The sequence below is a fragment of the Melanerpes formicivorus genome, unplaced genomic scaffold, assembly GCF_026170545.1.
Source record: "Melanerpes formicivorus ecotype bairdi unplaced genomic scaffold, bMelFor1.0.p_v2 SCAF_14, whole genome shotgun sequence".
Lineage (NCBI taxonomy): Eukaryota > Metazoa > Chordata > Aves > Piciformes > Picidae > Melanerpes > Melanerpes formicivorus.
This window is the reverse complement of record NW_027142366.1, coordinates 11,861,894-11,874,410: the sequence shown is the minus strand read 5'-3', so window position 1 is coordinate 11,874,410 and position 12,517 is coordinate 11,861,894. Positions and strand designations below refer to the sequence as shown.

General features: G+C 56.8%; 2 protein-coding genes across 3 annotated transcripts; both read right to left on the bottom strand.

Annotated features, from left to right (window-relative positions):
• Positions 1-96: 96 nt before the first annotated feature.
• On the bottom strand, positions 97-6,129 carry PLK1 (polo like kinase 1). The gene is made up of 10 exons (XM_068147408.1): positions 5,617-6,129; positions 5,338-5,506; positions 5,076-5,220; positions 4,664-4,757; positions 3,918-4,137; positions 3,383-3,541; positions 3,114-3,187; positions 2,460-2,618; positions 1,892-2,074; positions 97-849 (listed from the first exon to the last, which is right to left on the bottom strand). The coding sequence occupies exons 1-10, from the start codon at positions 6,004-6,006 to the stop codon at positions 643-645; spliced, it is 1,800 nt and encodes a 599-aa protein (XP_068003509.1). The 5' UTR covers positions 6,007-6,129; the 3' UTR covers positions 97-642.
• A 1,502-nt stretch (positions 6,130-7,631) lies between these two features.
• DCTN5 (dynactin subunit 5) lies at positions 7,632-12,437 on the bottom strand. 2 transcript variants are annotated; one of them, XM_068147048.1, is made up of 7 exons: positions 12,346-12,437; positions 12,116-12,184; positions 11,529-11,647; positions 11,023-11,134; positions 10,349-10,451; positions 10,062-10,153; positions 7,632-7,994 (listed from the first exon to the last, which is right to left on the bottom strand). In XM_068147048.1, the coding sequence occupies exons 1-7, from the start codon at positions 12,391-12,393 to the stop codon at positions 7,974-7,976; spliced, it is 564 nt and encodes a 187-aa protein (XP_068003149.1). In that variant the 5' UTR covers positions 12,394-12,437; the 3' UTR covers positions 7,632-7,973. The 2 variants fall into 2 exon arrangements, with proteins under 2 accessions (XP_068003149.1, XP_068003150.1); XM_068147049.1 differs by lacking the exon at positions 7,632-7,994 and adding an exon at positions 8,664-9,420.
• Positions 12,438-12,517: the final 80 nt, after the last annotated feature.

The following is a 12,517-nucleotide window of genomic DNA, read 5'->3' as shown; positions in this document are numbered from 1 at the left end:
AGACAGCATGAGGACAGCTCTTGCATGGAGGAGAAGCCAGAGGTGAGGGGCTGCTCCCTCCCTGCAAGCTGAAGAGAGCCACACCAGGTTAGGCACTGCAGTGAACAATCTTTAATCAAGTAATGCAATATACAAAATTGTTTAGGTTCCAGGTAGATAAATTTCAATAGTAAAAGGCTAATTGCTCAGTCTCACCCTGGGCCTGTTTAAAAGGTCTCACCTGAACATCCACAAGAGGAAACAGAGGCCTGGAGCAGGAGCATGGCCACACACAAATAACTTACATGATAGTCCTTGCTCTCCTCTGGAGAGAACAAAGCACAGAAGGGGCCAGAAGCCTCACACCAGAGGCTCGGTGCTGGCATCAGGCTTTGGAGTATTAGAAAAAGAACTGTGGATGCAATTAAAAACCAGACTGTTAGGAGTGGGGAAACAAAAACCCTTTGGGTAACAGTCAGAATGAACAATGCTGTCCCCCACAGCACCAGGAGCTTCCTTGTGGCAGCTGGATCAGAACCAGCAGCGGAGCCCAGCCGCGAGGGGAGGTTATGACACGAGCAGAGGCTCCACCAGAGTCCCCCTCATCCACACAGCCAGGACAGGTTGGCACAGACAGATGTTCAAGTCCCTGAAGAGCAAGGGCTAAGCGGTGGGTTTGACACGGATGGGGCCAGACTTGGAAGCCAGGAGCTTCTCCACCATGGTGCGGGCGTAGCGCAGGCGCGTGGCCAGCTCCTTGCAGCAGCCGTGCTCCTCCATCAGGCTCAGCTTGTAGGTGCGGAAGTCTCGCTTCTCGTCGATGTAGGTGACGGCAGCCATCAGGGGGCACAGGATGACTTTGGTGTGGTCCTGTGGGGAGACAACACGCAGTCATCCCCGGAGCACTCCGCCTTGGCTCGCGGGGAGCCATCTAGGGCGGCAGCTGGGGCATCCCGGGGGCACCCAGGAGTGCGCCGGCAAAGCACCGCGAGTGGCCAACTCAGCCTGTGCAGCAGCCTCCCATCAAGCTGCTGAGGTGGGGCCAGAGGAGGCCACAAAGACCAGCAGAGGCTGGAGCACCTCTCCTAGGGTTGAGGGAGTTGGGGCTGACATTTTCTGGCTGGGAAACAGTTCTTGTCTTATTGAGTCCCTCTCTGGCTCCTCATCTCTCTGCATTCTGCTTGTTTGTGCATCCCTACAGCAGGGACAGCAGTGGGAGAGAGGGGATTCTGCCCCTCTGCTGTACTCTGCTGAAACCCCCCTGCAGTGCTGGGGCCAGCTCTGGAGTCCTCAGCACAGGACACAGGGACCTGTTGGAGCAGGGCCAGCAGAGGCCACAGCAATGCTGGGAGGGCTGGAAACCCTCTGCTGTGAGGCCAAGCCAAGAGACTTGGGCTTGTTCAGCCTAGAGAAAGGAATGCTCCAGGGAGACCTTAGAGCAGCCTTCCAAGACCTGAAGGGGGCTGCAGGAGAGCTAGGGAGGGACTTTTGGCAAGGGCTTGGAGTGACAAGATGAGGGGCAATGGATCTCAGCTGGAAGAGGGCAGCTTGAGACTGGAGATTAGGGAGAAATTCTTTCCAGTGAGGGTGGTGAGACACTGGAACAGGTTGCCCAGGGAGGTTGTGGATGCTCCTCCCTGGAGGTGGATGGGGCCTTGAGCAAATTGGTCTAGTGGAGGTGTCCCTGTCCATGGCAGGGGGTTGGAACCAGATGAGCTTTAAGACCCCTTCCAAGCCATTTTATGGATCTATGAATGAAGGACAGAGCCCTTTGCTGAGCAAGGAGTGGTGGCTGGCACCAGCAGGGGGAATGAGGAACCTCCCGGTGCCCAGCTCACGGGGCAGCTCCAGCTCAGGTCCTGCCCTCCCACAGAGCCAGCCCCTGGGCAGCCTTGGCAGGGCAGAGGCTCACCTGGAAGAAGTTGATCTGCACGGTGCCGTTGCTGAGGTGCAGGACGATGGCGCTGCGGGTGCGGAACCAGGTGCAGAGGTAGGGCAGCCGTGCCAGCTCGTCCCCTTCCCGCGGCGTGATGTTGGCGCCCGCCTTCAGCAGGTGCTCGCTCATGTAGTTGCGGAAGTACTTGAGTAGTGTGATCTGTGGGGAGGGTGGCAAGGGCTGTGAGCAGGCAGGCCCAGCAGGACCCACCCACAGGGGCTGCTGGCACCATCCCCTCTGCCAGAGGTGCCACTGCACACCTGTGGGCACTCCTGCACAGCCTCTGCCATGTGCAAGCCTTGTGAGCGCTCAGCTCCATGAAGCTGCTCGCAAAGGAGCCTCAGGTAGAACCCAGCAGAGCTGACAGTGTCTGGCCTTAGGGCCACATTTTAACCAGCTCTAAGGATGCCCACAGAACACCAGCGTCTCCAATTTGCAGATGCTTCTCCCTGGAACCCACCCTGCCAAAGCCCAAGCAGCATGGCAGAAGCCTCACCAGGAGCATCCATCCCCCAGGCTGAGGGCTCCTGTCCCCAGGACTGACCTTCTTGTTGAGGGCAGAGGGGTAGGATCTGACAGTGAAGTAGGACTCAGTGCTGTTCTGCTCAATGTACTGCAAGCTGTCCCCATCGTTGTACATGATGAGGCGAGTGGAGTCGTTGAAGAGAACTCCCACACTGTTGTCACACAGCTGGTAACCTAGGTCAGAAGGGAGCCATGAGGCTTTCAGACACAGGGAACCACTGGTGGTGTGAAAAACAACAGCAGAGGGGTGGGTTTTCTAGGGGTTCCCAAACAGCCACCCCACTGATTCCCTGCCAGGTCAAAGAATCTCCTCTTTGTGGGGGATCTGGGGGCACTTTTCCTTACTGGATTTGTCATTCTCTTGCTGCATCACCAGCTGCAGAAGCACCTTGGGCTGCCTCAGCAGGTACCTGAGCTCACTGTGGAGCCAGAGCAGCCATCTCATACAGCAGGTAGCCATTTTCCACCTTAAAGTGACCAGAGCTGATGTTTAGTGACCACTGCTCTGGATTCACTGGGTATTTGGGAACATTCCTAGTGGTGATCTTGGACACACACCCTGGAATACTGTGATTAAAGAACCAAACCATTGCAATGCCCAATTCAACACTTCCCCCCCCGCCTCTTCAGAAGCCAGACAAGGCTGAAGTGCTGCCCCATGCTATTTACCTAGTCCATATTTATCTGAATAGTCCACCCATTTGCTAACCCAGAAGATGGGAATGCAGGCTGGGTCCTCAGCTTCTTCTGCAAAGAGAAAAGGAGCTGTTAGAAGATATTTCACAGCACCCTGTACATCCCAGCAGGGCAAGAAGACAGACAAGCAGCTACTACAGTGCCCCTCAGCCTTCCAGTTTGAGATGGAGGTCAGCTTGTCTCTCAGAGACAGAGAAGCAACTTCCCCAGGGAGGGCAGTAGCTGTGGGATTGTCCCCAGACCCACCTTGCCTCACTATAGCTCTCTCAGAGGGCTTGGCCGAGTTGAGCGCAGTCAGCTGCTGCAACATGTCTGCCAAGTGACAGTTCACAGCATCTCCCAGCTCCTGCAGCCCCACTGCATCCTCCTTCTCAGGCGGGTTCTCTAGTGCAGGGCTGTCTGGTCCTGGCCAGGAAAGAGAAGCACACAGAGGTGTGAGCAGGGTCCTCAGGGCACCAGAGTTACCTGAACTACAGGAGAGATGTTAGGTACCGTAGATTCATGGGGCAGAAGGGACACTCAAAGGTCATCCCATCCAACACCCCTGCAGTCAGCAGGGACATCTTCAACTAGAGCAGGCTGCCCAGGGTCACATAGTATTAAAACTAGTGCTGCCACTTCTCCCTGTGTTGGCTCTGGGGCAAGGAGACCTCCCTCCTCACTCACAAAATGCTCCAATTTCCCCAGAAGAAGTGGGGAGGCAGCACCACATCCCCCCACTGATGGTGCTGGATGCACCAGCAGGCTCTCACCAGCACCATGGTTCAGTCCCACCCCTCACCTTTGTTGAGAGCAGTCAGTGGCTTCCTCCCATTCAGCTCCAGCCCGCTGGGAGCAAGGGAGAACCTGGGAGCCATGGTGAGGCAGCTGGTGGGCAGGCGGGTGGGGATGTAGCCCGAGGTGAAGAACTCGTCGCTCAGCAGCTCATCGATAGTGGGGCGTGTGGCGGGGTCAGACCTCAGCATCTTCTGGATGAGGTTAGCAGCTACAGGGTTGATGTGCTGAGGGGACACAAGCAGGTGGCAGAAAAGGCTCAGGGGGACGACCTGCACCGGCAGCAAGTGTGGCAACCTGGGGGAAGCTGTGCCTGGAGCAGAGCTCCTGGGGGGATCTAGGCGAGCAGGATGCACACTGGGGGAAAGGGAATGGGCAGAGACAGAGAGCTGGCAAAGCCTAAAAATCAGCTGTGGCAAAACCATACCAACAGCAGCAGGGAGAGCTGGAGACATGGCCTGGACCTCATGGTCTTGATCACGTCCCATTTAACCCCACATACCAACTGCCCAGCTGGGATTTTGCTGGATTATGGAGGAGCTGCTGGTTCTCCAAGAGGAAGCTGTGGCCCTATGGAGTCACTCCACCAACTGAGACCTCCCCTTCCCAACACTGCACAACAGGAACCATCTCACCAACGTGTGAGAGCCCACTAAGTGCCAGGAAAGAGGACTGTGCAGTAGAAGGTGCCAGGAATTGCTGCAAGGTGGTCAGGAAGGTACAGAAAGAGCCTCCCCACAGGAAGGAGCATACCTGGGGGATCGTGTACTCGTTCTTCTTGATGCGGATGTACGTCTCCTTCAGACAGGAGGTTTCAAAGGGTGGCTTCCCCACCAGCAGAGTGTACCTGTATGTGTACAAGGAAATGTGATTGCAGATGAGGTCTGTGTGCAGAAAGACCCCATCCTAAGCACACCCCAGGGTTTTCCTGGCAGAAGGAATGCACTCTGCATCGGCCATGCAGGAGCACAAACACACGTGGTGTGTGCCTGGCTCCTGCCCCCAGAGAGGGAATGCTGGGATCTGGTGCTCCCTGACAAAAGGGCTGGTGCTCCAGAGACAGCACACCCAAAGCTTTGGCACATACCAAAACCCAGAAGGCCCAAGGAACCCATGATCACAGGGACTGCCCAGCCCCACGGCCACATGAGGTGTTTTGACTCACATGATGCAGCCAATGGACCAGATGTCCACCTCGAAGCTGTGCCCCTTCTTGCCCAGCACCTCTGGGGCAATGTAGTTGGGAGTCCCGCACAAGGTCTTCTTGCGCTCGCCATCGTACTCCACTTTGGTGGCCAGGCCAAAGTCACCTGGGAGAAACAGGGAGATAGGGCATGACTGGAGGTGGCCAGAGGGCTGGGGTCTCTGCCACGGAGCAGCCAGGGGGCGCGGTGGGGCCGGTGGGTCATCGTGTCAGGAGCGCCTACCGATCTTGACTTCCATGTCGTCGCTGAGGAAGAGGTTGCCCAGCTTGAGGTCGCGGTGGATGACGCGGTTGCTGTGCAGGTACTGGCAACCCAGGATGGTTTGCCGCAGGTAGTACCGTACCTCGGGTTCGCTCAGCACCTTCCGCCGCTTGTGCAGCTCCAGCAGCGACTGCGGGAACAGTCAGTACCGGGAGGAACGGTCAGTACCGGGGGAAGCCGACACGCTCGCCTCCCCGAGGGGTGTCCCGCCGCCCCCCACCCCCGGCCCCAGCCCCTCACCCTGCGGCGGCAGAGTTCCAGCACCACGTAGACAAAGTTGGAGTCCTCGAAGAAGCCGTGGAAACCGACAACGTGGCGGTGGGCCAGGCTGCGGTGGATGGCGATCTCCATGGACATTTTCTCCTTCTGGTGCGGCTTCACCAGCAACGACTTGGGCACCACCTTGCCCGCGAACACCTCCTGACTCTCTGCCTCGGTCAGCTCGTAACACCTGGCGAAGCCGCCCTTCCCCAGGAACCTCCCGCGCACGAAGCTACGCCGGGTCCGCGGGTCCACCAGAACCTTCGGTACCTCCTTCCCGCCGGTCGCCGCCGAGCTGCCCGTGCGGGCCGGCTCCACCACGGCCGTAGGTCGAACCACGGCCGCCGCCTTCCCAACCGCCGCACTCATGGCTGGGTCAGGCCGGGGTGCTGAGGAAGAGGCTGCGTGCCGGGAGCGGGCAGGAGGGGCAGGAGCAGCGGCAGCAGAGAGGGGCGCAGCAGCGGCAGGCGCTGCCCGATTCAAACGCGGCTCCGGGACGTTACGCGCCTGCAGCCGCTCCCTATTGGCTGAGACGATTTAAAATCCACGCCGCCCGCCGCGGGGCACCATGGGAGCGCCGGGGGCGGGGCTGGGAGCGCCGAGCGCGTGCGCGCAGGGCCGCCGGTGGCGGCCGCTCGCGGCCTGGTGCTTCCGGTGCGAGCGGGTCGCGCGCGGGGCCACCGGCGGGCGCGCGAGCTCCGTGGGCCGGCTCCAGCCCGGGTCGGCGCGGCCCCGCCGGCTGCGGCCCTTTCTCGGCACACACGGAGGCGGCTCCGGTAGAAGTGGGAGCCCGCAGTCTCCGGGACAGCGGCGGGGGGTCCCGAGCGCATGGCGAGAGGCGGTTCGCGTCGGGACACTCGTGATAGGGCTGTACCCGACGTGAGTGTCATCGGAGAGAAGCTGCAACTCGCCCGGTCGCTTCCCCGCGGCTTCCGGTGACAGGAGCCAGGCCGGGATCCGGAGCGGGGAGACCCCTAGCAGGTCTCCTCGTTCACCCCAGGCCCCACTCGGCTGATTTCCATTCTGTGGAACCCACACACACACCATTGGTGGTACCTTCAGCCTCTCCCTCGTCACCCAGGGTGACATTTCCCAGTTCAACACGGCCGTGTCTGACCTCATGAACCGTGTCTCCGCCTCCTCTCCCCAGACTCCCTGCACTGCCCGGTGACCCAGGCCTGCCTCAGCCTTACGGAGCTCTGCGCTCCCAACACCACTCACCACGGGCAGTGCCAGTGGGATGCTCTCAGCACTTCACCTGGTCTCGCTGCACAGCAGAACACCAGTAAAAAACAACCCAAACCAGCACAGCACCAGTGACAGCACCCTGGCCTCTCAGCCTCCAGGGACAGGTGATCCACAGGGCTGTCACCAGGATGACGACAGTGCCTTCACCACACATGGCCTCCCTTGCCCAGCAGTGAAAGCAAATTCTTTCATCCCTGGCTAACAAGAACAGATGGTCCTGGCCAGCACTTCCCATGCTTTGGCAAGGCGTTGGACCTGTGGGTGCTGCTGCTGCCACCCAGCTGGCCTTCAGCTAGTGACATGAGCCATCCATGGCTCTGGGGTGGTTTAGAGAGTTCAGCCACAGGGACAAGCTGAGTTGTCACTCCCTGGTATCTGCTCCACACCAAGCACATGTGGCCTCCACTCATCTGGCAGCTTCCTCACCTTCCTACACCCAGCCTGTTCCTACACCAAGGGCTGCAAATCTACAGAGCCATCAGGATCTGTGCCTCTCACAGCCCAGAGTGGACATGGGATGGAGGAAGCGGTGCGTGAGAACGTCCCAAGGTACGAGCAGCACAGCCCATCACATGTGGACTTGGCACGTGGGGACATGGTTTAATGGCCACAGTGGTCTTAGGCTGACAGCTGGGCTCGCTGATCAGAGGTCTTTTCCAAGCAAAACCACAGCAGGATTCCATGATCAGCCCTGCTCCGAGCGACTGGAGCCAAGCGCACAGGATCGATGACGCAACAACAGCGAGTTGGTGTTTGGAGTGCTCAGTGTTTGTACAGGATTCCTGAAGGAAGGGGGTTCCTGGGAATTCCCTCCCTGAGGACCATGCCACCCCATGCAGCTGCAGCTCCACTGTGGCTACACAGAGGCCTCCCCTGGAAGTCAGGGTTTAGTGTGCTGCACTGGAGGAAATGGCCCGTGGGGAACTGGGCAGCATGCTGCAACCCACTGACTCTCCATCTTCCAGAGCTGGCAGAGGCGTAGAGGTGAGCCCAGGTCACAGGGACGCTTCAGAGGACAGGACAAAGTGGCCAAAGCTAAGGAACATTAACAGTGCTGGGTGCCTGAGATCTTCAGTGGCGGCTTGGTGTTAGGCCCTGGCCGAGGCCACCTTAACAGAGACAACAGAAGAGGGGTTTAATTCAGCCAGTCAGGTTGGCTCAGCCTGCTGGAAGAGCAGGCCAAGAAAAGCTCAAGTAATGGTGCAGTCACATAGCTCTGAGGATTGTGGAAAGGCATCACTCAGAACTCTACAGCTGCCAGCCCATTCCCCCTCTCAGACTCACATCCCTTAACCTGGCAGCCTTCTCCCACCCCTGTCCCAACCCAGCTCCATGCTGCCCAGATGTGGCTGCTCCTCAAGCAATCCCAGTGAAACGTGCTATGTGGTGTTGAAACTTTGAGGTGAGACACATGGCACACACAGTCCCCTTGAACTGACACAGGTGGCTGCCCGGCCACAGGAGACAGCTGATGGCAATGTTCCCAAAGGGAATGGTGGTGAGACCCTGGCCTGGGCTGCCCAGAGAGGTGGGAGATGCCCTGTCCATGGAACCATTCCACATCAGGTTGGTTGGGGCTCTGAGCAACCTGCTCTAGTTGCAGCTGTCCCTGGTCACTGCTGGGGGCTTCACTATCTAGTCTCCTCCAACCCAAACCAGTCTGTGACTCCATTCTATTCCATAAACCTTGCAAGAATGCCCAAGAGGCTGTGGCCCATGTGCCTCAGCACAGCAGAGACCTCACTCTAGAGTTTGATTGGAAGAGTCACAACCTTGAGTCACTTGAACAACTGAGGAGGCTTTAATTTACATACAGTAAAAACACAAACAAACCAGTCAGGGGGATTACATCGGACGAGCAGAGGTCACTACGCACTCTGGCACGTGTGGGCTCTTCCTACTGAAGGTGTCCCAGCACTTTGCATCACACAGAGCAGCTGCAAGCTCCAGGGCTGCTGGTCCTCAGCCACACTCCTACCACAGAACTATTACACCTCCTGGCCCCACACTGCCACACTACAACACGCAGGAGCCCCCTTTTCAATAGCTAGAGAAGGACAGTGCTAAGCTTGAGTGGAACACATCCAGAGCAGGCAGATCCACTTGTCTGGCACCCAGTCAGGGACTCACAAGAGTCAGTGGCCTGCAGCTTCCACAGAGCTGCTCCCAGCAAGAGTTATTCCTGCACTACTGCAAGTCCAAAGTGAAATGTTCACTCTTTCCGCCAAGTCTGATTCTCTTTCTTAAGTTTTGTGATGCAAAGAAGCACCAAAGGGCTTGCTGCAAATACACACAGTGGGTAGTAACTGGAAGCAACTGCAGCTTTCTTTCACCCCATCTCCAGTTTCCGCTTTGAATTCTCCACTTTCTGCTGCACTGAATTCTGTGAGAGACATGGAAATCCTCTTTTCAGAGCCCTTTGGCTCTTTCAGGTCTGCAATATTCAGGAAGCAGAACATGCACTAGCCACAAGAAGGTGGTGGAGGAGAGCACAGGACAGATGTATGCTTGAAGAGCTCAAAGCTAAGTAGTGTCCTGTCAGCAAGGCATAGAAAGATTTTAATGTCAGCCAGAAGTCCTAAAGTCAATCCCAGGATGCTGAATTGTCCCTACAGGAGAGAATCTCAGTCCACTGGGAAAAAAGGAAGAGCCTATCCAACCACCTCCCATGCAGGCCTACAAAGGAGCAAGTATTTTCCCAAAGGAAAGCCCTGGATGTGATCAGCACTGGCAAGTAACTGCCTATAACCCACACCTCAGCCACAGCACTGCTGCACTAGGGTGAGACTGCTTCCAGTACACATCAAGCCCCTGGCTTTGGGGTAGGAACAGAGCTGGCATGAAAGACTTAAGCTGCAGAGTAGATGCTGTCAACTGCCTTGTTCCCCAGCTGCAAGGAGGAGATGCTGCCCTGCAGGGAATTCATCAGCTTCCTCAGCTCTAGAACACTTAACAGCACAGTTCAGACAGGATGGGATGAGTTACATTCAGATGGGTGTACAAAGTTTAACCAACAGGACACAGCAGCTTCACCAGGGACGGCTTGGCCAGACCGTTAGTGTTGGACACCCAGTGGAGGGGTCATGCCCTGGTCCCAGTAAGGAGATCTCCCTCCCTGCCCCCAGGATGCTCCTGTGTGACTTTACTGCTCTGAAAGGTGGTAGAGGCTACTAGACCTGAGTGAGAGGCAAGAACTTCTGGTAATAGCTCTTTGTAACATCGATCATAAGCTCCTGGGTGCATTCCGGGAGTTCACCAGTGAAGAGTCCTGCAAGAAGAAGAAGAAGAAGAGTTTGACCATCAGCATTACACAGGAGACAGCAGAAATAAGCTGACTTCTCCAGCCCTCTATCCTCACATCTTGGCACTAAATGCCAGCAGGCAAGTTTGTCACAGCCTTCTCTTAAAACAGCAATATGATGTTAGCCATGCTGCCACGTGAGGGAAGCTGGAGGCAACATACCTGGGCAGCCCGAGAAGACGGTGAAAGGTGGGACCACTGTCTCAGGAGGTAGCACTGTGTTGTCTAGGATCTTGCAGCAGTCCTTCAGAACACACCTCCGACCCTACACCAGGGATTAGGCAAAGTTACTACTTATCAGGAACAAGCTGAAGCACTCAGTCTTTGAAGGGAGCTGAACTTCAGCAAGCGGAACTGCTCAGAACGTGTTCTGCCTAAGGGATCACAGGAAGAATCACCCTGGCAGAATGTTCTTCCCAGCAGAATGGAACTGTTTTCTTTCTTGAGGAGAACCTTCCCTTTGCTCTCCACTAACACAGCCTATGAAACTGCAGCCTACAGCCTGAGCCATGCAGTGAGGTAGCAAAGCCTTCTCTGCCTTAGCAGCCAGCAACCTTCAGTATTTTGTGCTATTGACAAACAGCTGCACTTGTACTCCAGGGAGAGGCCTTCCCCAGACAGCCCCCTCAGCCAGAGGGACAACATTATGGGGTGGATTTTCCACACAACACTCTGCTGAACCCACTATCCTTAGACAAGCCAAACTGAAAGCATCGTTTCCTGTGGAGAAGGAAAAGGAGAAGAAACAGCACAGCCGGTGCAGAGACCTCTTGCTGCTGTTACAAAGCCTCAAGAGTACTCAGAGTTCAAAGGAGAGACTGAGAAATGGCACTCACAATGACACAGTTCTTGCCTATGTGGACGTAGGAGCCAATCTGGGCTGCGTTGACAACACAATCCTCTTCTATGAAGACGTGATCACCAATGTGCAGAGGGAAAAAAGCCACCCTGTGACAGGAGAGTTACTTGTTCAGGGGTACACCAGGCTGACCCACCTCACTATCAGGCCCAAATCACACTGTGGAGCCTTCCACCTCCAGCTGGACTGACAGAGGTGCCTAGGAGAGTAACTGCTCTTCCTCAGCTGTGTCTAAAGGCCAACCTAAAGTAGCCACAGGAAGACATTGAGGATAAACAGAGAACAAGTGAGACATGTCCTTCACTTCTCTATTTTCACACATCCCAGCCCTTCCCTCCCAGGGGCTGAAGGGCAGAGGCAGTTTCAGAGGGACATATTTCTGCAAATCACTGCAAAAGGAGCACAGATCTCAGCCAAACTGGTGTATTTTTGTAGGTGTATGGATTTTCACTTCAGTCTCCTGAACAGGAGGGAACCTCTTACCCCTTACTGAACTTCTTGAAGGGTGGTCTGATGACGCTGCGGCTCTTCACCACGCAGTGCCGGCCAACCCGAACGTTTGCCAGGTCACCACGGATGATGCAGTCATTCATAACTATGGTCTGGAGGAGAAGAAGAGACAAGTGAGCTCCAGCTTCCACCCCTGTTACCAGTTACCATGCAGAATTCTGCAGAGATCAGGCCGCTCCAGCGAGATTATTTCTTTTAGTCAAAAGAAAAGTGAGAACAAAGCAAAGGCAAAGGAGCCTGGGGCCATCAGCTGTGTCCTGGCCAGTAAGCTGCACAAAGTGAGCCAAGACACAAAGGAAGGCTAAAGCACCAACAGGATAAAAGGACCATGATCTGCTTGCACAGCAAAGCAACCCTGTTGGTGCTCTTAGTGAGCAGAGCTCTGGTACCTCGCAGCTACAGTGGCTGTCAGCGGATAGTGGAGCAGCGTGGGTGCCAATGAAGAGGTGACAGGGACAGCCCGGCTCGGCCCCGCTCCCTTCCCACCCACCCGAGCTGCCAGAATGCGCGAGGTACCAGGGCGGGGGGATCCTGAAGCTCCCTCCCTCCTCGCCACCTACCTTGCCGTTAAGAACGATGTTCTGGCTGCCGCACAGTACGGACTGCCGGCTCACCTTATTGCCGGATGCCTGTGGGGAGAACGGGCGGGTCACTGCCTGGGCCCTGTCGCCTCCCGCAGCCCGACACCCCAGCACCTCAACGAGACGAGGCTGGCAGGGCCCGGTCCTGTCCCCTCAACTGTTCCCGCCACCCCAGCCGGCCCCCTCCAGCACTCCCCAGCCCCCCGCACCGTCTCGATGTACTCGGACTTGTTGTAAAGCATCTCGCTCAGCTCCATGACGGCTGCACCGCTTCCGCACAGCCACTCCCGCCTTCCGACACGTCACTTCCGCCCACAGACGTCACTTCCGCCGCCGCGGCCTATGGCGGCTCGGTCGCTATGGGAACGCACTGCCCACGTA

Bases quoted from the DNA above. Each gene is read 5' to 3' on its own strand.
- PLK1 (XM_068147408.1), bottom strand. From the start codon at position 6,006: ATGAGTGCGGCGGTTGGGAAGGCGGCGGCCGTGGTTCGACCTACGGCC. The intron at 5,221-5,337 runs GTAGGCGCTCCT...TGTTTCTCCCAG, and splicing joins CGACATGGAAGTCAAGATCG to GTGACTTTGGCCTGGCCACC. The intron at 3,188-3,382 runs GTGGGTCTGGGG...TTCTCTTTGCAG, and splicing joins GAGAGCTATAGTGAGGCAAG to AAGAAGCTGAGGACCCAGCC.
- DCTN5 (XM_068147048.1), bottom strand. From the start codon at position 12,393: ATGGAGCTGAGCGAGATGCTTTACAACAAGTCCGAGTACATCGAGACG. The intron at 11,135-11,528 runs GTAAGAGGTTCC...CTCCTGTCACAG, and splicing joins TTCAAGAAGTTCAGTAAGGG to GGTGGCTTTTTTCCCTCTGC. The intron at 7,995-10,061 runs GTCTAGTAGCCT...GTCTCTGTTAAG, and splicing joins AGTTCTTGCCTCTCACTCAG to GTGGCCTCGGCCAGGGCCTA.